Below are 25323 nucleotides of genomic sequence, written 5' to 3'. Positions count from 1 at the left end.
TCACCCAGTGTACCTCCAGCCTATGCCCTTGAGGGGATGCATATTTTAAGAGTGTTTATCATGTGTATGTTTCTAATGGCCACCGCCTTTAACCTTCTTTATTTCGATGTCAGATTTTAAGGACCAATCCCGCCCCTCCCCCTAAAACCTAGAAATATTAATGAAGGTGATTAGTACCCCCACACTCTGGCGTGAACATTTTAATGCAGAGAAGACATTTAGAATTTAATATGAATCTTTACCCCAAGATGAATATTTCTTCCAACTTTTAGTTTTATGAGCACCGACTAAAAACAGGGGAAGTAGTTTGATCCACAATGAGTTTTCCTGCATTTCTGGCAATCATATATGCCTACCCTGGCAATGCACTCTCTGACAAATGCAAAAAAAAAAAAAAACAGGTTCTTGCACATCTTTACCCCAAGGCCAATGTGTGAGCCAAATTTCACGAGAATTGGTTCAAAACTGATGAAGTAGTTCAAATTGCAAGTTTTTAACCTAAATTTTGCCATATGATATGTTGTTACCATGGCAACACAATTTCTGAAACACACACAAAAAGTGCCTTGTACATCTTTACTTCAATACCAATGTGTATGCCAAATTTCATGAGAATTGATTGAAAACTGATGAAGCAGTTTGAATTGTAAATTTTTTCCCAATTTTCACCGTATAATGTGTTGTTACCATGGCAACAAGATTTCTGAAAGACACACAAAAATGTGTCTTAGACATCTTCACCTCAAGACCAATGTGTGTGCCAAATTTCATGAGAATCGGTTAAAAACAGAGGAAGTAGTTCTAACTGCAAGATTTTTACCTTATTTTTGCCATAATACACTGTTACCATGGCAACACCATTTCCAACACATGCAAAAAATGTGTCTTGCACATCTTTACCCCAAGACCAAAATATGTACATACACACCAACATTCAACCCCCTCCACCGCCACCCTTGGGCTTGGTTAGCATCTGCATTCAGATATTTGGTGCATTGAGATGCGAGGACAAACAGAAGATCTGTTCAAAAAAGGTCTGAATTCAAGAACTAATCCAATGCAAAATAATGCACTGCTATTGAGTTTTGCACTACCGCTAGTCTATATATCAGACCAATCTAAACTCATAAATTCTGACATTTTCACCCATTTTTTCTCTGTTCCTGCAGCCAGATTTTTTGGAGCATACCCCATTATCAATTCTTATACATAAACAAAGGTCTGGAGAAAAAATCACGCTTTTGTCCACCGTGTCCACATAATTTCGCTAACAGACCAGACTATATCCTCCTTCATGTCATCCTCATAATCATTACCATCAACAACAGCGCATCACCTTCATTATCATCATTATATTCATCGATCTCATAATCACGAAACTCATCATCATCGACGTGATAGCCTGCATAATTATTGACATCACCATCGTAATCGTCATCATTATCGTCATCAATATCATCATATCATCACCATTATCATCATCATCTTCATCACAACCATCATTACCATCATCATCAGTATAACCATCACCATCGTCATCATCGTCATTGTCATCATCTTCATCATCATCATCATCACCATCATCACAATCATCATCATCCTCATAATCATCACCATCATCATCATCGTCATTGTCATCGTCATCAATATCATCATCTTCATCACAGCCATCATCACAATCATCATCATCATCACCATAACCATCATCACAACCATCATCATCACGATTATTACCACTCCTCAGAACAACTTACCAGCCCTAGAAATCCAATAAAGAGTATAACGGCAAACAAAGCAAATGATTTGTAGGAGTTTGCGTTGATATCTGGATGCCTCTGCTGGTACATTTTCAACATCCCCAGACAAGCTATCATGTACATGTAGGCGGTATCTATGGAAACAAATAATAATATTGCAATATCTAGTTGCCTATTCAATGGCGCACTATATATTACCCAGATTTAGCTCCAGCTGTTAAAGGCGCTTGGTGCATTCGAGGAATTAATCCTGCCGGGTACCCATTCACCTCACCTGGGTTGAGTGCAGCACAATGTGGGTATATTTCTTGCTGAATGAAAACAAACCATAGCTGGGATTTGAACCCGAGTCCCTCAGATTGAAAGATGACACTTGCAACCACTAGACCACGACACAGTGTACATTATTTATCAAACAGACAATGATCACGCTTCTAATTTATATAGGACAAAATTATTCGCAATGATTATCTTTTAATCATTTTGTGTGATTATGAAAACATTCATTGTAAGCAGTTAGCTATGTAATGTAAAATGGGAAAGTGCAGTATAACCATCATAAGACTGGAGGGGGGGGGGGTGATTCGGATTCAGAATTCAGTTTCAGAGATGATACTGAGGGTAAGGTTTGTGTCGATTTTTCGTTCCGATCACGCAGTCACTGGCTAAGACCTAAGGGGGCCTGAATCAGCCCCTTCTTAATCTTTCAGATATCAAAATAGTCAAGTCATTTTCTGGTTATATACATATAATAAAAACAATTAAAATATTATTGAAATATGCAGAATGAACGACTTGAAATGGGAATATATGTTGGATACAAACACAGGATGATATACATGTATGATGTCTTGTATTTTATATATTGTTAGTACTCTCTTCATGTTTCTCTCTTCTATTCAGTTCTCTCTTTCCCACTCTGTTTTTCACCCCTTACTCTATCTCTCTTGCTCTTCTTTTACCTCTTACTTGATGTTCGCATCATTGAATGTATTCTCTTAGCAAATGTATAATTTATGTATCATGTGTATGCATTTTTTTATTGGAACATCGTTCTCAAGCTCATAGAGCTTATGATGCTCCAATCATGTACATGTATATATAATATGAATGATTATACTAATATGAATATTATGTAATGTTGAAAATGATGTATATGAATAAATCAAATCAAATCAAATCAAATATGGGGTTTAAATTCTAAATTTAGGAGCCTATTAAGGCGATACTTTTATTAGAACACACTGTACTTACCAAACTGGTAGTTTGCCCTGTTTGGACAGACGTGATAGGAGCCGCTCATAATACCTTCCATGATAAGAGCATAGCCCAAGGCATAAAGCAGACCATAGTGTTTAGGAATACCATGAGTCTGAAAATGGAATCGTAATTAACAATTATACATGTTGAAGGGGCAATTGGCATTTCTCATACATAAACACTCATTCAGTTTTGATTAAATTGGGTAAATCTTGAAATAGGTTTTCATATAATAGAACTTTAAAGTGAGAGTAACAGGAAAAATTCAAGCCATCTGTTTACAGAAATGGTCATGAATATAAAAGTCTAATCAATCGTCATTAACACAAATGATAGGAATGAAACAAAAATATATATGACATCTATGAGCCTCGGGAAATAAAATGAAAAAACTTTTGATGAAAGGGAATAATTACCAATTCATTCTTGTATCCAGCATGGACTCTTTTCTTATGAGCATATTCTTTCCTCCAGACAAGAAGGAGGAATAATATTCCTAGCATCACATAGCCAGTATTACTAAACACATTGTTGAAGGCACTGTAACCAACAGGAAAAAGAGCAAATTTATTGATTAAAAATACAGTTTCTTAAAATTATTTTTTCTGCTAAATATGATCGTTCTGCCGGGCAAAGGATCAAAGCAGGTCGAGAGATTTCAATTGGTAAAGGGTTAATAATTATTGTGCATCGGATGGCTCAAAATGGGATACCAAAGATATTCCACAAGGTAATCCCAATATTGCATGAATCAAAGATGAGTGTAATATTTACTTTAATGAGGTACACATGAAATAGGATTGGGCAATGTGGGATGAGACCAAGCTAAATATATACCAAGGGGGTATAGACCAGTGACAAATTTACGTTTCAAAAATCATATTTAAAGAAACCCTAACTTAAAAAAAATAATTGTAGAAGAACCGGAAATGAGAAATAAAATTATTGTCATCATAATAAAACATTACCTGAACCATCCATAAGGCTTTGCACACAAAAAATTATAATAGCAGGAATCTTGGTTTCCGGTCACATTCGTAACCTGTTAATGTAAAAATGGTAAATACAAATGGATTGAAAACGTATTCAGAAATCAAGTCATGGAAGCAAAATAAGTGTTCTTATTCTTAAACATAAAACCAGAACCTTTTGAATCTATTAATTTAATTTATTTATTATCTTTATATTCATTTATTCATATCTTACAAATGTATTTATTGGACATCAGAAAGGTACATACAAAGATTATCTCCTGAAGTACTCAAACCATTCCATGCTTGAGAAATGACTGATATAACAAAACAACAAATAAGCAGGTACACATATTTATTTCTTGATCAAGCACCTGACAAAATGTATCCACTTTATAAACACATTTCCATTCTTATATAATCTTGTAATGAAATGCAATGGTCACACTCACTTGGGGGGGGGGGGGTAATCTAAATAAAGAGAAAGGCCTTTAACCATTTCCAAAGGTACTTCGCACCAATGCACACTCGGTGTTGCGGTGAACTTCTCATTTCACGCTCAAACAAACAATCCATTGTTTCCCTCCCTGAAAACAATTCAGCACACAGGGGTTCATGGCTCAGCAGGCAAATAGTATAGATATATGGACTGCTTTGAGAGGCATGGTTGTTTCTAGAGGCTCAAGGGGGCCGCAGCGCGACTATGCCCGAGGGCTTTGCCCGAGGGCATGGTCTGGCCGATGCGGTACCCGCGAGCCGAAAGAAACAACCATGTCTCGAATATAAAAGCAGTCCATATATATTTTATGAACCGAATTAACGCTAGATCTAGATCTTAAACAAGTTTTAGGCCTAAAAGCCCTAAGCCACAGGCTAACATTACATTAGGCCTAACGTTAGGCCCTAACTTAGCCCAGCCCCTGACGTTAGGTCTCGAAGTCGAATACTAAAGCATTCCATACCAATTAGATCTACTGAGTACTGCCACTAGGCCTATTTAGGAACCAAATTAGGGTCTGAACTAGGCTACCCCAAGTTAAGTTTACTGACTTAACGTTAAATCTCCATTAACGTTACAGTCTAAGTTAGATCTAACCGACGTCATGAACGTTAGATCTCGGCTACGTCAAATCCAAAGTAAGATTAAACGGAACATTACTCATTAGGCCTAACGTTAATTAGATCTAACTTAGATCTTGAATCTACTCTTAACTCCTATAAAAGCTAACGGTAGATTTCACGACCTAACGTTGTCGTTTGTCATACCTAACGAGTAGTCTAACGTTAGATTAATTAGAAAGTGCAGTGACCGAACGGTATTATCTTTTCATTCGACTCACCTTTTGCGAGCATGCATTTCAATGAAAAACTGCAACAAGACTTGATGATTGATACATCCGTTATGTCCTTAATAAGTTAGTCTTCTTTTAAATAATGCCATATATTTTAACAGGAATCAACAAGCAAAAGACAAAGATCGGCATCTTTCCATCGATGTGACATATCCGTTGCGCGCACTAGCGCTATAAGCGCGTAAATGCGCGAATTGTCTAAAACTTCCGATCAAATCGCGCGGATATTTATGGTATCCGCAATCACCGCAGAAAGCAACATTTTGCATGCAATCAAATGGGGATCTCGGCCAAATTTTGCCATGCCCGTCGTTAAGGGGTGGGTCAGGGGGCAACGGGCAGAAATCTTGTTAACTATGCCCGTTGCCCTTGGTTACCACCTTAATTTGTTGTTTTGAAGGCATGGTCGTTTACATGACCTCAGTTTTGACCAATCAGAGGAACGGATTATTCGACATTCTTAAAGAGAGGTTTATAATTTATAATACTACTTGAAAGGTTCACTGTAATCACAGTACCATGGCATACTATGGTATTACCATAGTATTACTATAGTATAGTATACCATGGTACTGTATGGTACTTTTTTACAAGGATTTTTAAAAAATGTAATGGATAGCATAAAGAGATGGTTATAAAGTTCTTGGATCACATGTTTCAGTTCTTCTCATATAATCTAGTATTAAATTGGACTGGTAACATGGACTTTTGGGGGAACTATCAAAGCTTGAAATACATGTAGGTATAAGATCTTACCACTTGATATGTTATAACCAGTTGAAAAACTGGTTATAACATATCATGCAGAGACTGTTATAAGGTCCCATGCATACATGTTGTATTTCTTCTCATTTAATTTAGTAAATTGGAATGGTGACATGGAACTTTGGAGGATCTATCAAAACTTAAAATACTTGTAGTCCACTCACCACTTGATATGTTATGACAAGTTGAACAACTGGGAGAGCATAGAATACAGAGACGGTTATAAGGTTCCAGGCGTACATGTTGTATTTCTTCTCCAGTGTGTTGACTTTCTTCCGAGATAGATCGCTGACATAAAGCTCCGTCTGTTTAACAAAAAATGTTATAAAGATTTGAGTATCAGAGAAAAGCAAAGACTTATAATGAAATGTTATTACAGCTCTAGTGATGATGCCAAAATTATTTCAAACAAAATACATAAAAATCAGTTTGCACATATTTGTTTGTGTATTTTGTGTATAGTATTCTGGTTTCATGAGATGTGAAATGAATAAATTTTCTTTTCAGTTCTAATTTGACAAAAAAAAATTATCTGCAGAATGATTCTGGGAAAAATTTGTAATTGCCTGAGAAATGAGCAAATCAAAATCAATAAGATTATGCACAACAATTGCAATGGGTGATGTGTCTTTTTGAATCAATGTTAATTTCCAGTATACTTTCAGAAAGTATGGAACATTTCGCTGTTACAGTGGACTTTTTTTCCTTAAAACCAAAAGACCATATTTTAATTCTTATTAAGGGGACGTAAAAGAAAAAGCTGGCTTGGAAATATTGAAGAGATGACAGGCAGAAAGATAAACGAATGCTGCAAGATAGCACTGGATAGAGAAAGATGGAAAACCATGACATCCAACCTCTTCAAAGAGAAGGAACAGCGGTCAGGTAAGGTATTAAGTCACTCACCATGCCCCCCCAAAAAAAAAACATCATTCAGGCCTGCACTAATTCTCACTCTGTCATTTTCTATTACCTTTGTCCTATAAACCTCTTTGGTAGATTCAATGTCATCAAGCATATCGATATCAGTCTCATCATCGCTACTGGCAATAATTCTTTCTGCTGAATCTGGCTTTATTCTTGAAGGACTCGATTGTCTCTCTGCATAACGTATAAAACATATAAAAACATGTATACATCAAACATTTTTAATTCACGCTTAAAACTAAAACCCAGGACCTATGGGGGTGGGGGGTTGGGTTATCAAAGTTACTATTATCAATATCATATGGTAACTTTGCCATCCAATGTTAACTACCATGGAAACAATGCTCATCATCCAATCAAATCAAGGATTTCATGAAAAATGCAACACGGCCTATATGGCTATACTTGATTTTGATTGGCTGAGAAGGATATTTTAAGTTTGATGTTGTTCTGATACATGTATATACAGTGTACAAAAAATCGCACATTACCAACACCAAAAATTCAACACTAAACTTGAAATTGCAGTGTTTTTCACTCAATCAAACATTTATCACGTCATTTACAATGGGTCTAGTTTGAAATGATGTATGAATTTATAATAAGATGCACAAAGGAAATTCATGTCCATTTCAATCAAATTCTTAGTTCTCATGTGTAATGTATTGAGTGAAATTGCTACCATTATTAAATATCTGAAAACAAAATCAAAGATGAATTGCATTAACCACTTGACTGCTATAGACTATAATTACACTGACCCCCCTAGTGCTATTGAATGGGACTCACAAGTTACATGTATATCTATTGGGACTACAACCGACAGCAACTTGGTGAAAAAAATTGTAAATAATCACATCACTTTCATCATCACTACATGTATTTCCAATATCCATACAAAAACATCCTCCCCTTCTGACACAGATCCTTCACTAAAATTATCACTCCTATCGTCAAAAGTTTCGTCAAAATCCTTCCGATTCGCTTCTCCACAGCGAGTCGCCATTTTGAACTGAGACGCCGTACACTTTCACTATAGAAAAGTGAATACAAACATTTATAAAAAATCACTGCAAAAGTTTCGATAACTTTTGTGGAAAAGCGCCATCTGGTGTCCATAGTATAAAATTTGATATACATGTACATGCGCTGTTTTCATCGTAGGGGTATCAACAGCGCGGAGCTGACGCCTCAAACATAAGAAAGGTCAAGCACATAATATTACGTGCCCCGCACAGATTTTTGTACGCTCGCCCAGCACGTAATAATAACGTGCTACGCAGTTTAGTGGTTAAAAATAATAAGGGTGTTAGATATGAATGGATAATCAAAATGGTGCTCAAACTTGATGGAATAAATGTTTGTATTTACATGTACATGTACATGTATTTCTTTTGGATGTGTATAATTTTTATCGAGTGAGATGTTTTCCTCTCATACAAGCACATTAATATGTGCAGGCATGTACTAACCTGTAAGACCCATGTTTTACATACAGGTTTAGATGAATGAAAACGATAACTGAAATGAGATTGAGGGGTTGACTTTGTTTTTCTTAGAGATGTACTGATGATGTGAAAATTTGGATCCTGATTTTGAAGACCTTTTTATTTTTGCCCTACATGAAAAAAAACAAAAACAAAAAACCTATATTTTGAAATGAAACTTAGAGCTCGAAAACACAAGGTTTGGATCCAAGCCTTGGCTTATTGAAGCAAATTAGTGGCTCAAGATTAGTCTACATCTGACTAAATATAGAAAACTGTATTTAGTCCTTGCCTGAGGTTGGACTATTCCCATTCCTGACAACATTATCCAGTCTGTTAGATGATTCTAGTCCTGGAATTGGGCCTGGACCTAAGTAATAAACAGTAGACAGAACAAGCAAGGTCCAAATAACAGATTCAAAGGAAAGAATGAAATTAATGTGCAATGTATAAGAGAAACAGAAAAAGGATGCTATTTCATGCACGAATACTTGAGATGATGAAAGTAATTCAGTCGTTAATTATGCATGCAGACTCACAGGTTCTTTTTCAAACATGAATGGAGCAGTATAGGGCTACAGAGCTAACAGACAATGTCAGCAAGAGTCAGCGTGAAAAAGTAAGTTATCATGTACATGTATTGACAAAAAGTGTATAATATTAGGGAGTTTAGTCAAGCCTGAGCAAGAGAAGGATATGCATGAATACAAATATATGTACACTGTACACCTGGGGCCGTATTCTGAAAATTGTCTTAAAAGAAATATTCTTGAATCTTTAGAGTTACAATCAAATCCGTATTCCGAAAATTATTGTATCGTTTCTTGTAAATTTTCTTGTAACTTAAGCTGAGCGCGTATGATGTCAGAGCTAGAATTATGCGTAAAGTTAAAAACGGCGCATAAATATCTATGTGCGCAAGATAACATATCGAGATAAAAGGTGTTCTGAAAATTCTCTTATCTTTGCGTTCTGTTAACTTCCTTGGAAAATACAAGAAAATTTACAAGAGGTAGGGGGCTATTGTAACTTATTGTTGCATGCGATATTTGTCCGTCTGCAATAATTATTTCTTGCTGCATCCCGCAATAACATCATGTTTTACAAAAGGAGACATTCCAAAGAAAAAATAACAACGGATTGGTAGACTTTTCAGCAATTAAAAATTGGTGTTCGAGGCGATGAACCTTTTCAAAGAAAATATGTCTTTAGGAAGAGCCACGTGTATTTTTAGCACAGAAGCGCACAAGCATAAGCGTCGGGGGCGCAAGGAAATTACGCCTCATATCAACAATGCGCTTCATTCTTTTTCAGAAGAGACACTTCTATTGGTTGACCTAAGCATATACATGTAACAAGCTTAATGATTGGATGATGATGAAATTTTGGGCGTGTCAGAGATAAAATAGGGGACGTCCTTATAGAGATAAGACAATTTTCAGAATACCAATTTAAGAGAATTTTAGCGAGCTGTTATCTTGCTGACTTACAAGAAAAGTTAAGACAATTTTCAGAATACCACCCCTGTGCTTTATAATATCTTCAATTCATGTACATTACATGGAAGTGTGCATTATACTATTTTTTCTATAAATCTGAAGCAGGAAATAGCGAATTGCCACTTGATTTATACCCACTTTGTCTGCTTTCCATTTTTTCTCATCCTACATGTACATGGTCTAATCGTAGTACATCTAAGACCAGTTTGTCTACTAACCATTTACTAGCATTATTGCCTATTAGCTCATTTACCATTTTGTCTAATTTCCAATTAGGCTAATTCCATTTGGTCTAATATCCACTTGGTCTAACAACGCTTAGACTATTATGATTAAGTGGACTGTTTATGAACCAAATTTTCTGGCTATCAGACTAAATTACAGCTAGACCGGGGTCCTGTCTTACAAAGAGTTACAATTGATTCAATAATTCTCAACTCTATGGAAATCCATCACTGTCATAATTTTTTCTATAAAATTTTGCACAATGTCTTTTGTAAACAAAGAGAAGCACACTGAATTTTCAAGAAAACAATGAATGTATGAATGTACATCATAGAAAATAGAAAATATTTTGAACAAACATACATAATAGATGTTGACATTGATGGCTTTCCATAGTTGAGTTTGATTGGATCAATTGCAACTCTTGGTAAAACGGGGCACAGGTCAATGAAAAAATCAGACCAAATGATGGTTGCACCAAACAGTAATTTTAATTTATCACATTACGTCTTACCCCCGTTTGAAAACGGACCGCAGATCAGATGGCAAACTGCGGTATTTCACCCCATTTTGCATTTGAAAATCTAAAACATCATTTCCAAGCCCCGGGGGTCGTTTCATAAAGCTGTTCGTAAGTTAAGAGCGACTTTAACAACGACTGGTGATCATCGCCAATGGTTTGTACCATTTACCGCAAGACATGATCACCATGCAGTCGCTCTTAACTTACGAACAGCTTTATGAAACACCCGCCTGATCAACCCCGCTTGGCCAGGTAATCCCCACAGGCCAGATTATGAGCGTTGAGCCAAGGACAAAATGATAAACAACAGCTGTGTATTACGTAAGTCTTCTCTGCCTGTAGAAGGACCTTCGGAATTAAATTATTGTATTCGATATTTAATCACGTTTTCAAAGGCATATTGTATTCAGAAATTCAATGCTAGCCCATTTTCAATTTCAAACGAAGAAAATCAACCTCGAAATAAGGAAAGTAAGTGAATAAAAAATGGCGACATGTTTTCCCGGACCGCACTCGGGATGTTGTGTTATCTTCGGACCGAGGTCAAGAAACAGGTGTTTTGATAATTACATTGCATGCCTGGGGCAGTATGGTTTTCGTATTCGGAGAACAGAATTCATTGAGAAAAAATGGGGTATAGTGTAATCAAATGGAGGTATTTCGTCATGAAATTGATTGTTAGACCAAGTGGGATGAGCCATGATGGTGAGAATTAGACCATCTGCTAGTATACTACAGTGTATTATAAACCATAGCAGCATGAAAACAAATATACAGATACACTGCAAACAACATGTTTTGTAGAAAAGGCACGCATCATGTTAAAAATTTAAAAATAGGAAGTAAAGATGAAGCACTGAAGAGAAACATGGGTGCAAAGTACACCAACAGATGGATTTAGCTATTAAGAAACCCCAATAACTGATTTCAGCTTTCACTGCTTATTGCAGTGAAAGCAATGTACAATTAAATTTTCCTCATGAATTAAAACCTGACTTCAGAATACGGGCCTAAATGAGTGAATATTCCCTGCAGTAGCCCCGCCATGTGTTTATGTGCAATGAATGTGTGTGCATGATGATTAATGTCAATAATACATGTACATGTATATGTCTGAATTGGCAATCTCATGAATTTTTTTTCAAAAATGAAATGCTAGCATCATTCTTTATTATAAAAGCAAATATAAATGGGATTATATTGTTTCTGACATGTACATATCGTAGGCCTAATATGTTGGTGGGCCTATAATATCTACATATAATGTCTATACCTATAATAAGTATAGACAGCTTAACCGCCACCAGTATTAAAATGCAGCTGCTGCCAATACTACTGAAATGTAAGAAAACCGTCTGTTTTGCAAAAGGGAATCAGCAATAATGAGAAAAGTGTGGAAAATGTGGTTTACCATAGAGGAAAAAATCCCCTGACTCTAGCTCTGTTAATACCATGTTAGTGCGTGAAGATTAGAAAATAAAAAGGATATTATATCTGTATCATGTATTCAATTATACTGGAAAAATGATCATAATAACAACATGTTATGTCTCGCTCAATGTAAAAAAAAATCATTCTCTGACCAAGCCCCCTTTCTATCTATCCAGACAGACTTTCTCATAGGACATTGATTCATAACTGAGCATGCAATGGATGAAATCAAGAGGATAAAATCATATTACCCCAGAATCACAGAATTACAAATTTCACAACAGGTTTTGATACCGACCTGCAGTGCCGTAGTTACTGCTTGCTGAATCTGCTTGTGCAAAGGGCATCTGACCGTCTTGAGCATTGGACTCTGGATCTGAGAGAATGATATAATCTGCAGATTTAGTGCATTGGAATATTCTTGGGATGAAAGCAGGCTCAACATCATTAATTTGATCTCAATATAAGCTTAGGAAGACTTTATCATATGGGAGCTCAGTATTAAAGAAATTATATAATTATTATTTTCCGTACTGTATGTGTTCAGTGACATGCATAAAAAAAATAGATTCTTGAGACATCACAGCATAAGTTTCTTGCTTCACAAATTCATAGTGCAACTGTTGCAGGAGGGGTATTGATTGAGCACCTTTGCTGCACATGGCTATAAAGTGCAACTATCAATGGGAGTGCATTTAACCTATTGCCAACTAGAATACATTGGGCCCTTGACAAAGCTTATGGAAATTGCAGAATATAATACTTAACAGGTTGATTTATTGACATACATGCAAGTTTAGTGAAAGTAGACTTCCCTTTTGAGATAAAAATGTTACTTTTTTATCTATGTATATGCAAACTTTCAAAATACTTGATTCTACAAATAAAGCGGATTGTTTTCAACTACAGCATCTACACAATTTGCATGTACATGCACAGTGCAAAAAATGAAACAAGAGCTAATAAAAGGCCACTCCCACCACGGCAATATCCCAACAAACAATTTCCCAACAAGCAAATAAACATCCTCAAATTGGTGCCTTTGGTCCACACCTGTATCAACCTGAACCCAATAACAAGCAAAACTCTCACAGGAGGCACAGCAACAAAGTACTGAAAAACATGTTGAAATTGTTGATTCTGTTAATATGAGTTATTGAAGCTGGACTATGGTAATATGTTAGTATTACATGGCTGAAACTATTAAAAGCAGAAAAATAGTTTTAGAAATTACATACATGTATATGAAGCAAAGGAGCAACTCAAGGCATGTTAACCTGAAAATTGAAATATACTGTATAGATCAGGGAAGTGTTTCATGAACCAGATAGTGATTTTCACCAACAAATTTGCTCTGAGCCAATCAGGTGCAAGAATTTCAGTAGCTTATAACGATAGTTAGTCAAAAATACTACTTGTTTCATGAATTCTCCCCAGACCAGGACAAATGTTAGAAACCTTCATCGAAAACAGATTATATTCTGTATATTCTTCAACATGCACCAATACCTCAGTGACTGTCATAGACCATGGTGCTTTTCACACAACACAGTGAGCTCTCATTCATTCCATGGTGCTCATATTATAAAACTATAGTTCTATTAATGAACCAAGTGATTTCAATGTATATACCAAAGTGTTCTATTTACACCTTGTGCCTACATTATGTATACCACCAGTGTTTCCACTATACCAAAATGTTATTAAACTTGGTGCTCACAAGATATCCTGGAAGAGGTTTCACAAAGAATTAAGTATGACATATGGGGTGTTTGCAAGAAACTTGTGATCAATTGCAAGTCTATTTTTTGGTCCCTAAATCAGATGACTTGAAGCTAATTGCAAATTAGTGATTGATTGCTAATCTGCTCCTTGAAACAAGAAGTTTAATCTGATTTGCTACAGCTACATGTAACATTGATCTATCAATTGTAAAATTGCAACAGAATATTTGCAATTGATCGCAAATATTTTCTTGCAACAACCCCTAGAGCCGCACTTCAATTCCCAATTGCATGCAGAATGAAACACCCCTGGTGTTAAAATCATATACATTTACATTAGTTAATAACCCCCAAAATACCAGCTTCTGAACAATGGGGCTACACCATGGTGTTCATGTAAATTCTAAAGTGCTGGTGCTTGTCAACATGCAAAGTGTTCCTATCATACCACAGTGACACCAGTGCTGCAACAATACTCACTGTCATTACAAGTACAAATGCTGCCATAACACCCTAGTGCTAAAATTATAAACTACATGTACTCTTGCTACATGTCAGAACGGCCGTCTTGGTTTAGCAACATGTACATGTAATGGTGAAATAACACAATTATGCCTGTGGAGTTTTATAAAATGGCTAATGTTCTACAGATCTTGAAAATCATAATAGGCCTGTTTTTAATATTCTATTCACTTCGACACATAAAGCAAAATAGCAATACCCTATTCTAAATTACACTTGCTTGGTTAAAATAATCAAGATTTTAGTATAAGGCATTTTTTTGTTAACCTATGGTTCAGTATTCCAATCCACTTCACATCAAAGCAAAATGCACTCAAAATAAAGGTATATCATGCCATTCGTGCACATCATGCAATATGTTAATATGACAAAATATGTATACTGTACCAAGCAGAACAACTGATGAAATGATTCGTTTCACAGAGGAATGTAGAATAGTATCCAGGCAACAGCATAAACAAAGATATATGTCAATCATAGAAAAGGGGGCAGGGCATTAACAGATGACAATGAATATGGTCTACAGATACATGTAGATTATCAAAACATTCCTACAATTGATTCAACATGCTACTCTACATACATACAGTACATAAACAACACAATGGGTGATTTCAAGTATGGTGTTAAAATCTGGTGTTGGTGTTGTGACAACACCAACACCAGCTACACCACCGTACTTGAAATCAGGCTGGTGTTGGGATTGACCTCGGAAAATATGACGTATTTCCGGCAGTTCGTGTTGAAGGCTGGTGTTTAATGTCGTCTGCTGAACCCAGCACTCTGGCTAGTGTTGACGATCTACGTGCAATTTCCCCATTCACCAACACCAAACCCCCTAAGATTGGGAAAATCGTGATTTCAAGTTTGGTGTTGGTGTTGGCAATCTCAAGCTCGCGAACATGCAGCGAACCAGATGAAACATCCCCGTATAATTAAATTTTACAGTTAAGATGAGTACAAATCATTTGAGCTTTATATATTTTGATGAAGAATAATGTTTACTCTATAGTATTCTTGAATAAATTAAAGTATGGGTATTCTGTATGATGAGAATTTAATGCATTTCTCTCCGATTTCATTTTCGTCGAGACTTCTCGCATGAAGTTGAGATGATTTAGCAGCACAGCACAGAGGCGTGACATCATGTGCTATCGATTACGCAATCGGTATCGTTCCTCTGAACCCAGCTCCGTGTTGGAGCTCGGTTCAGCGGCCTTTTTACGCTCTCAACACCAACACCGAACACCGAACTTGAAATCACCCAATAAACTACATGTACATGTATTCTGGATTGTACATATTTTGAGATGAGGTGAAACATTGATTGAAATACCAAAATTACATTGTGTCTACAAGTTTTATACCTGTCCATTTGAAAATATAAAGTTATGAAGAAGTAAAGTTGGTATTATCAAAAATTTTGAATAACAAAAAAAAAAACCGGGTATTCAATTGCTTTTGGATTGAAGTTTGTTCCTAAATTATATAAATGACAAGCAAGATGCACAAGAGATCATGCACACAAATATACTTAGAAATTTAAACTAATTTTTGTAAATCAACCATGTTTTGAGAAGTCAGATTCATGACTTCATACTAGAACTACACTGTCTATGTTCTGCCGAACTTTCTTAAGACGAGATAAAGGTGATTCTGTTTTTCCATGATCATTTTTTTTTTAAGATGCAGAGAACACAAAAATTAAAAATCTGAAATTGTATGTATTGATTAAAAAAAAACTTGCATTGTAGTACATGTACTTGTTTAGGTGTTTTTATACAATTCATACACTATTACATTTTACCTGTGCTTTTTTCCCCCTTAATTTTGTCTAAGAGGGCAAATTTCCATCCAATTTGAATACTTTACAAAAACATTTGAAAGTGTATGTCTATCAATAATAGCAGGGCCTGCTGGGAGAACAGTTTTCCGAACTGAAGTGGCTACCCTAGGTAAATATACCGTTATTATTATTATAATCATTATCATTATCAACAGGAAACCAGTAATTAACAGAGCACACTGAAGATATGACAGAAATACATGTACTGTACATGTAATGTATGGGGGGAAAATGACAAAACAAGGTGTACAGATAAACAAGGGTCATGGCAAAAATGGAAATAGATGTAGTAATATTGTGAGCTTTAAACTTTTTAAATAAAAAAAAAAGGGGGAATGAAAAAAAATTCACTGTACAGGATGGTTCTCCAAATGCCCTTACATTCAAATATCAAGGGCAGACAGAAACCGCCAGACTGAGAATACACACATGTACATGTACATACTCAATTGTGTACAGTGCATATGCAACCTTTCAATGGAGTCAATTTGGTATTATTTTGATGATTCTGAAAGTGTAAGCCGGGGCGGATCCAGGATTTTTCGAAAGGGGGGGGGACATTTTTCCAAGGGAAAATTTGACAAGCAAAAAAAAAGGGGGGTGACTAGGGCCAGCTGTGCCCCCCTGGATCCACCAGTTGTGTAAGCATATTTGTGTTTCACAGTGGTAGCTTTGATACACTTCTCTTCTGGATTTAAATCTACAACCAGAACTGCATTGTATCTTTACCTCTTTCTGAAGCAGTCCCTGCCATCATATCAGCTTTCTTTTGCCTGAAAATTAAAAAAAAAAATTGTAAGTGTAACTTTGCTTCATACATAACGGCCAATGAGGGGAGACTTTTTTTTCTTTTCAGGGAAGCCCATTCAACAATTTGTTGGTCTCCCATGGGGCCCTGTGACAATGTACATATCATAACATAACAATTATAACAATTCACTTACATAACAACATCATAAGAGAGGCATAAATAAATTGGTGAGTACATGTGAAGGAATCTTAAAGCTAAAGTGGCAAGTAAAAACATACAATTAACAATAAAAGTACAATGATGTAAAAAGCAGATGACATGAAATTATTAAGATGTGTATTGTTACAATTACAATTAGCCAAAATCTGTAAGAATTTAGAAAGTAAGCTGGAGTTGTGAGTCGAACAAAAATATCAAAATAGAGGGCTGAATGTTAATCATGAAATTATGGTACGGCTTGAAAAGATGAGAAAATCATTGAGAATATGAATGAAGTTTTTTTGGAGACAGATATACTTCTTTATATCCCGAACTGAGAATTTCTTGCTATTTTATTAGTGGAGAGCCCTTCATGTGACTAATCATAACAGAAAAAATGACACTCATCAGAGATCATAATTATAGCTTGTGACATCAGAGTAAAATAGGTTTTTTTTTCTTACCTCATTATGTTTCCAGCAATAATGAATCCAGAGAGGAAGTAGATAGCCAGGATGACCCCAAAAGTGGTCACGATCGGTTTCCAGTAATCATGAGCTACAGTAAAGACCAAGAACAATATCAAGTTACCATGTGTTGGTGATTACAAGATCCATGGCAAATTTATTGGATGCCTGGCAAGCCAAAAGTGTTATAGAGACCCTCTGTGAGAAATTGTGACCATCTACATGTACTAAATACACATCATTAACATCCCTTCTACAGTACTATAGTATGTATACTGTACATTGTAGCTACATGTACATGTAACTTCACAATATGCTAGTCTAGATGCCATTACTAGGCTCAAATGCCACATACATGTAATATACCGTATACCTTTACCTATACTAGGCTTAAGAGTGGGACATCGGGGGTGATGGCTGGAAAGCTTGTACAATGTCAATACCATGGCTAGCTACTATACTATGTATACAATGTACCTTTCCTGTACTTATTATAAGGGTCTGCTCATAAAAACCACAGCAACAACAGCCCCTCCCCTCCCCCCACTCTCCAAATAATAAAAAAGAAAAGTGTCATTCAAGCGGTCTATGAAAAGATATGGATCTTAAGAAATTGGAGTTTCCAAGGAATACATGTATGCTGGAACCTTGTGCATCTGATTTCAAGTACAACACCAGTTGAGTATAGTATACATGTACATGTATGTATCGCTGTTGTGAACAAAAAATCAATTGATATAGATCGAAGGGCTAGTAGCACTAATTGCACAAAGATTGACCAATTAGATTGCAGGGATTTTGGTATCTATGCTTTACATGTAAAGGATGATAAATATGTTTGCACAGACAATAAAGTACTCACTTTCCAGTGTGTGCTTCACTCTCAGGGTCACAATCTTCGTCCGTGGAGATGAACCTGAATATTGAGCTGGAGGAATATAAAAGAGAATTTTAATCCAGTGGTACAACTTTAAAAGAGGAAGACAAAATCATGACACTTAATTCTATACCCACCCCCCCCCCCTTCCTCTTCCCCTTCTCTTTTCCTCTTATTTAATTTGATTTTTCTAGCACTCTCAAATGATAATAGTATCATCATAGAAAAATCTATTAGAAAACACAGAATATGGATTTTCATTAATACCACTGCGGTAGAACTTAGTTTAAATGGCATATACAAAATCCAAACATTATCTTCCTGCTTCTCCTCCTTCACGGTAACATAATATGTTGATGTGACATATTTCCAATTTGAATCTCGCATATAAATAATAATATAGGATTTGTATAGCGCACGTATCCACCTTGCTAGGTGCTCAAGGCACTCCTATATTACCCCGGCTAAGCTAGTCTACCGATTCTGGTGCGCACAGCTTTTTGAGGAATTACTTTCTGCCAGTTCCCATTTACCTCACATGGGTCGAGTGCAGCACAGTGTGGATAAATTTCTTGCTGAAGGAAAACACGCCATGGCTAGGATTCAAACCCACGACCCTCTGTTTGAAAGGCGAGAGTCAGAACCACTAGACCACGATGCACCCACACATATAGATTACAGATTTCTCACCTTCGAGAGGAGTCAGTGTCCTGTAGTTATTGTCACACATATTGTCATTTGGATGCACAACCACTACAACGTAAAAGAATCCTGATTTATACATGTCTCTCTGTCAAGATGAAAAAAGATTAAACATTAAAAAAGAGAATGAAATTTTTTAAACAAGATACAAGAATAACATTTTATAAACAAAGGAACTATATAGATTATAATCAAGAGAATAACATTTTATAAACCAGAGAACTGCTGTAGATTACAACAAAGAGAATGACATTTCAGATAACTGAAATATAATTAGCATTTTCACTATTTATGTTAAATCTCATGTCTGCAATGGATGGAAATTCAGAAACCATTGCACATTTCATAAAGTACACATGTATACATGTACTTACATGGTCACTTTGTGATTGAACATATTCTATGGGAACAATGCTCAATTACAAATTAAATCAAGGAATATTTATTCCTTCATACAAAGAGTGGTTACAACTCAAAGGCATTTTTAATTTTTGACAATTTTTGCCCCCTTCTTGACTTACTGTGACTGTGATTGCGGCTTGTTTTGTCATCGTCTGAAAGATTCCTTCGTTGTACCTCACAGTGGAAAAATCGTCAAAGATTGGACACTGAGATGGGTAGAAAAATATTGAGCAATCTCTAACTTTATATGAAAATATTTCTCCAACAAAGGGAAAAAAAATAGATGAGAAGATGAAAACAGGACAGACGGGGGACAGATAATCCAAGAATACCGTTGAAACATTGATATGTTTTACTATTAAACAATACGGTGATAATCCAAGAATACCGTTCAAACATTGATATGTTTTACTATTAAACACTACGGTACTTTTCACAACTTACTGTCTAAGTCTGCAACATTGGATTAGCTGTGAGATTGGGATTAGTGCTGTTATTGGTATTTAAAATTTTCTGTTTACATATCGCTAAAAATGACTTACCGATATCGATAACTATCGACAAAAGAAAATAATCAATACGCATGTTTTATATTAGCGATGTCACAATACAAAATTTGTATCTGCCACTGTACCAAAAACGCTTAAAAGTCCGCGTTCAACGGATTAAAAAAATTACAAAACATCTTTTAACAAACATATTTAGCATGAATACATCCTCACCTTTCACGTTATTAGCATTATTTTAGGGTTGGATAAAATTTTATCGGAAATTTTGGGGCTTTTTGGACATCGTTCTGAGCAGTCAACGACTTTCGCCTATCCACCATTTTGATATTGTGCTGTTAAATATTCGAACGTAGAGGGCAGCAACACATGGCTGTGTGCTGCCTTCTACATGTAGCTCTGTGGTTGGTACTTTCAATATGATCGAGTGATGGAGACGAGTGCAGCCACGATGATTGGATTGTCATTATTGCAACGAAGTGAGATCGTGTTTTGTGGCTAGTAAGTATTTGTATTTTGTTGAGATTTCTGTTGCTGTTCTGTGCATTTTCCGTTTGAAAAGCCACTTTCAAAAGGCCGTTTCCATGAATTCCGTCCATTTTCGCAATCACGGAAAAACACTGTCATGTCCCTAAAATAATAGAAGGTATTATCGACAACAAGAGAAAGGATATCGATATCGCTAAGTGGCAAAAAAAGAAGCGATTATCGACAGGACTAGCGATAAAGAGGTTATCGCTAACAGCACTAATTGGGATGAATAGCGATTTCCAGGGCTCCTTTCTATTTTTAGTATTTCGGGGGCTAACCCACCCTTAATACTAGTAGGCCCTGTAGAATTTTTCTGTTTACTTATCAGTCATTTAAATATGAAAATTATAAAATGAAATAAAGAGCATTACAATAACGTTACTCTTGTTTTCAATTTCTTTGGAGCGTTATTCCGATTTCTATCTACTGAATGGAGGAAGTGGAATAAGTCTACTCACCTGTGCATTCTGCACTGAAAGGTAGGCACATGTTGAATTCTCTGAATGGGCTTTCACCAGCACCATGTCTACTCCCTCTGGAAATTCATATTGATAATACTATACAAAAGATAATAAGAAAATAGATTTGGAGATTTTGTAGACATAACAGGAAAGGGAAAATAGGAAAATTGAAGACTACCCCCTCCTCCTTTTTTTTAATAAATTAATTCAATAAATTACATTTGTCATCACAAAAGGTTTCTTCCTTGGCTAATTCAATACTTTCACAGAATCTGGGTGGTCTAAATACTAGGTTGAGAAGAGAAATATGAAATCAAGATAAAAAAAATGAATTACTGCTCGCAAATCCAATAAGATCATGAATGGAAATACATGTACATGAATAGCTCAGAATGATATCCCCCCTAATAAAGTATACAATGACATTATCAAGTCCTCATAATTATTCTTCTATTGATAAGAGTCTTTTTTTTACATGTACATGTTGATCTTTTTTTTAATCATTTTTGGTTCATTCTTTTTTTTAATGTGTAATTTGGTTCAGTCTTGCTTTTGAGATTGTATATTTCTCTATTAAAGTTACATCAAGGAGAACAAGAGACCTCGCTATGAATGATGTTAATCATCGTTGGCTCTCTTTCAAATCTGAACATCTTTAAAACTAATTAAAAGTAAACTAATTAAAGACAAATAGACAAATAGTTAATAATCTTGTGAAAGAGGGACATTAATTGAGTGAGGGTGGTGACATACGTATCATTCATTATGCTTGCTTTAATAATCAATATCAAACAAAATAACATTCAACACATTCCGATTCATTCAAAGTAAAAGAGGCTTTAAAGGGATGGTCCGGGCTGAAAATATTTATAGCTTAATAAATAGAGTAGAATTCACTGAGCAAAATACAAAAAAATTTCATATCAAAATCACATAACAAATAACAAAGTTATTGAACTTTTTCATTATTTCATACTTGTGTGAATAATATGTCTCCCTTATAATGAAATAAGTTGCAGCAATAAATATCTAATGCACTAAATCAGTTGTCAATCCAATTTTTCTAGTTCTTGGAGGAAAAAATTCAACAAACCTAATTTCATATAATAAAATACAAAAGAACAAGTGGGGATGTGACATCATCAGCCCACCTAATGAATATTCATGACGACTGTTTTCACAAAATATTGCTGAACTTTAAACTTGAATAACTTTATTATTTGTCATCCGATTTTGATGAAATTTTCGGCATTTTGCTCAGTGAAGTCTACTCCATGTATTAAGATATAAATATTTTCAGCCTGGACCATCCCTTTAAGCTCATAACATCAATAAAATACAAGATTATAGGACTGTGGTGTGAATGAGTATTATAATACATGTAATACATGGACATTTAAAAAAAAATTGGGAAACCAGCGACAAAAAAGTGATCAACATTGATTGATACTACTGATACTATCAACAAATTATCATAATGTATTTGGTATTGCAACTTTCAAAAATTCAATTCAATTCCAATCATTTTATTGACATCCTTTAGAAAATATACAAACACATGGACAAGGATAATACTGTACGATACAACAAGAAAAAAGTAACAGAATTTAAATAACAATACAAGCAATAAGAAAAAAGTAGAAATGTGAAAGAAATTTTTTTTAAATTGTAGTGGATGATAATATTATTCATTTTACCTGGGGCGCAGATGGATTGCTTGAGAATGTAATGCTTCTATTTGATCTGAAAATGAAACAAGGAAATATGTTAAATTTGATAGCCATAAAAACAGGAAATACTAACATGTTACCTCTGTACCAGGTATAAATAATACTTCTGAATGTCTTCTTTCATAATTAGACAACATGAATGTGGTCTGGTCATATAATAATAATAATAATATATTCAGAAAGACAATTAAATTTCATTCGTATATAAAAGTCTATGTTAAAATAACGTCTTTGTTGGTGGGTTAGAAAGATACAGTAAGAACTCAGAGTAGACAAACAAAAAAGCAATAATTCTCAATACAGAATAATTTGTTTAAATGCAAAATAAATCACAAACACTAAGGACTCGAAACTGAAAAAATGAGAGAGAGAAATAAAAAAAATAAAACTACAAATTAACTTGATATCCAAGTTATTGAAGACTTGGCTCACAAAAATAATGTTTTTCAAAGATACATGTACTGTATGAAATTGAAGTCCTCTGTTTTGAAATGTCTAAAATACATCTCTACAGACACTGGGTTCTTTTGGTGTTAAAACTGTTTAATTCTTTACTCTTGTTGGCATGGTGCACTATAAAACAAAATCATGATAAAGCAAATATATAAATTTCCATATACATGTATGCACTGTACATAAGGAATGCAAATAGGCATACACAACACCTAAACAGGTTTGATACAAAAATATTCACTGATGGACAATTCTGTTTTTAATGGACGTGGATTTTCATTTCATAATTTTAACTGCCCATATAATTTTTCTTATTTTTTGCTTGACAAATATTTTTTCCTATCATAGATCTCATGTACTTCATGTATTCTATGAATTTATTCTGTTTCTGGTATTTCAGAAAACATGCACTTTACCAGGATGAACAAGGAAACAGAAAACATTGCCAATTTGAAATCAAACTTACTGCAGATTGAAATCACCGACAAAATTCCCAAGGAGGGTGAATGATACGTCAATGGCCGATGATGTACTGACGACTACTATGATAGTTTCCTCCATGCTAGTATTCCGGTTAGAAGCATCAGGACACAGCGTCTTGCTGACGGAACCATACTTTTGGCTGCGGGCAGGGAAATGAATACATCATATGTGCATTAGACTGATATAAAATATTTAATTCTGATTCAAACATAAATCAAGTGCAAGTGAAATGCTTTTTTTTTGTTTATTTGCTCTTGATTGCCATGTAACTTTCTTGTAACGACCCATTAAGTTTGAATTTGAGACTTGCAATATATGTAGATTTGAAATAAAGCATACATGTAAGTGTATTGTAGCACCCCATAAATATTTATCTTGGTAGAAATCTGGGAATACATACCGGATATAAGGTATAAATGCAAATATATTTTCAACCAATGAGAAAAAACCCACAAAAACAGCATAAACGGCCAGTATATTGAAAAGATTAAAGACAAAATAAAAGAATATGACAGCATTTATTCTTTAACATCAGGATAAATATTCCAAATTGATGCACTTCAAGAACTTTGCTTGCACATAAATATTCATGTTTTAATTGTGGCTATATACTGAATAACCCTGCACTTTGTGTAATGTCTGTTATTAATAAATATAAATGTAAAATTTTAATAAGGAAAGAAAAAGACATTTTCAAACAAATGACAAAAAAAAATCACAAAGGGCCAGCTCACTTATATTAAGACTCACTATTTCAATGTCAAAATAGGAGAATCTGACAGCAATGCTTTTAAAAATTAGGAAAATTATTCATTGTAAAACAAGAACTTTGCTCGCACACTACTGTTTTCATTCTGGCTAAAGAGTAGCCTTTAATAGTACACTGTTGTTTTTTGTTTAATATGTAAAATTTAAGACTTAAATCGGAACATCTATCTTACCCATCAGTAGACACATAAGGCACAGTCCAAGACAGCACACTCCTCATCTGTTTAACTACCAGGAGCACAGGAAACTCTGGAACCGCATCATCGCTCGTGAAGTGGAAACGGATAGCTTCATCCTGATGAGAAACAACAGACAATTGGAAAAGATATAATGCTTGGCTATTTTATTTTAGTGTCAGCTGATCCAAGATATAATTTAATTTGTGAAGGAACAATTCTTTTTTTCTTTGTTATCAAAATCCTAATTAGTTTATCTTATTATATGATCACATTTACCCTACACTTCTTATAATCATCTACTGTACATGTATACCATTACTACAATTAATGTCCAGACGAGCTTCCCTCAAAGGGATGGTCCAGGTTGAAAATATTTATATCTTAATACATAGAGTAGAATTCACTGATGTAGACCGACATATTACATGTACACTACATATATATGTAGTCACACAGAATGTATTTTTTTTTTCATGCAAACTTTACTTTCTTTTATTTTTTTATATTCATATCCCCACTTGTTCTT

The 25323-nt window shown here is 35.0% G+C and overlaps 1 protein-coding gene across 6 annotated transcripts; it reads right to left on the bottom strand.

The window, feature by feature from the left end:
* Positions 1-1695: 1695 nt before the first annotated feature.
* Positions 1696-24908, bottom strand: LOC129267351 (SID1 transmembrane family member 1-like). 6 transcript variants are annotated; one of them, XM_064103353.1, is made up of 18 exons: positions 24792-24908; positions 23834-23989; positions 22882-22927; positions 21182-21280; positions 19806-19892; positions 19273-19372; positions 18568-18633; positions 17703-17796; positions 17019-17062; positions 14831-14842; positions 12496-12573; positions 8812-8889; positions 7079-7206; positions 6270-6410; positions 3986-4059; positions 3434-3557; positions 3012-3129; positions 1696-1891 (listed from the first exon to the last, which is right to left on the bottom strand). In XM_064103353.1, the coding sequence occupies exons 1-18, from the start codon at positions 24836-24838 to the stop codon at positions 1731-1733; spliced, it is 1653 nt and encodes a 550-aa protein (XP_063959423.1). In that variant the 5' UTR covers positions 24839-24908; the 3' UTR covers positions 1696-1730. The 6 variants fall into 6 exon arrangements, with proteins under 6 accessions (XP_063959423.1, XP_063959426.1, XP_063959422.1 ...); XM_064103356.1 differs by lacking the exon at positions 8812-8889; XM_064103352.1 differs by lacking the exon at positions 14831-14842 and having other exon boundaries at positions 12496-12591.
* Between the last annotated feature and the right edge of the window lie 415 nt (positions 24909-25323).

This window comes from Lytechinus pictus, chromosome 8 (genome assembly GCF_037042905.1).
Source record: "Lytechinus pictus isolate F3 Inbred chromosome 8, Lp3.0, whole genome shotgun sequence".
NCBI classification, from domain to species: Eukaryota; Metazoa; Echinodermata; class Echinoidea; order Temnopleuroida; family Toxopneustidae; genus Lytechinus; species Lytechinus pictus.
Note: the sequence above shows the minus strand (reverse complement) of the source record. Positions and strands in the feature narration are given on the sequence as shown.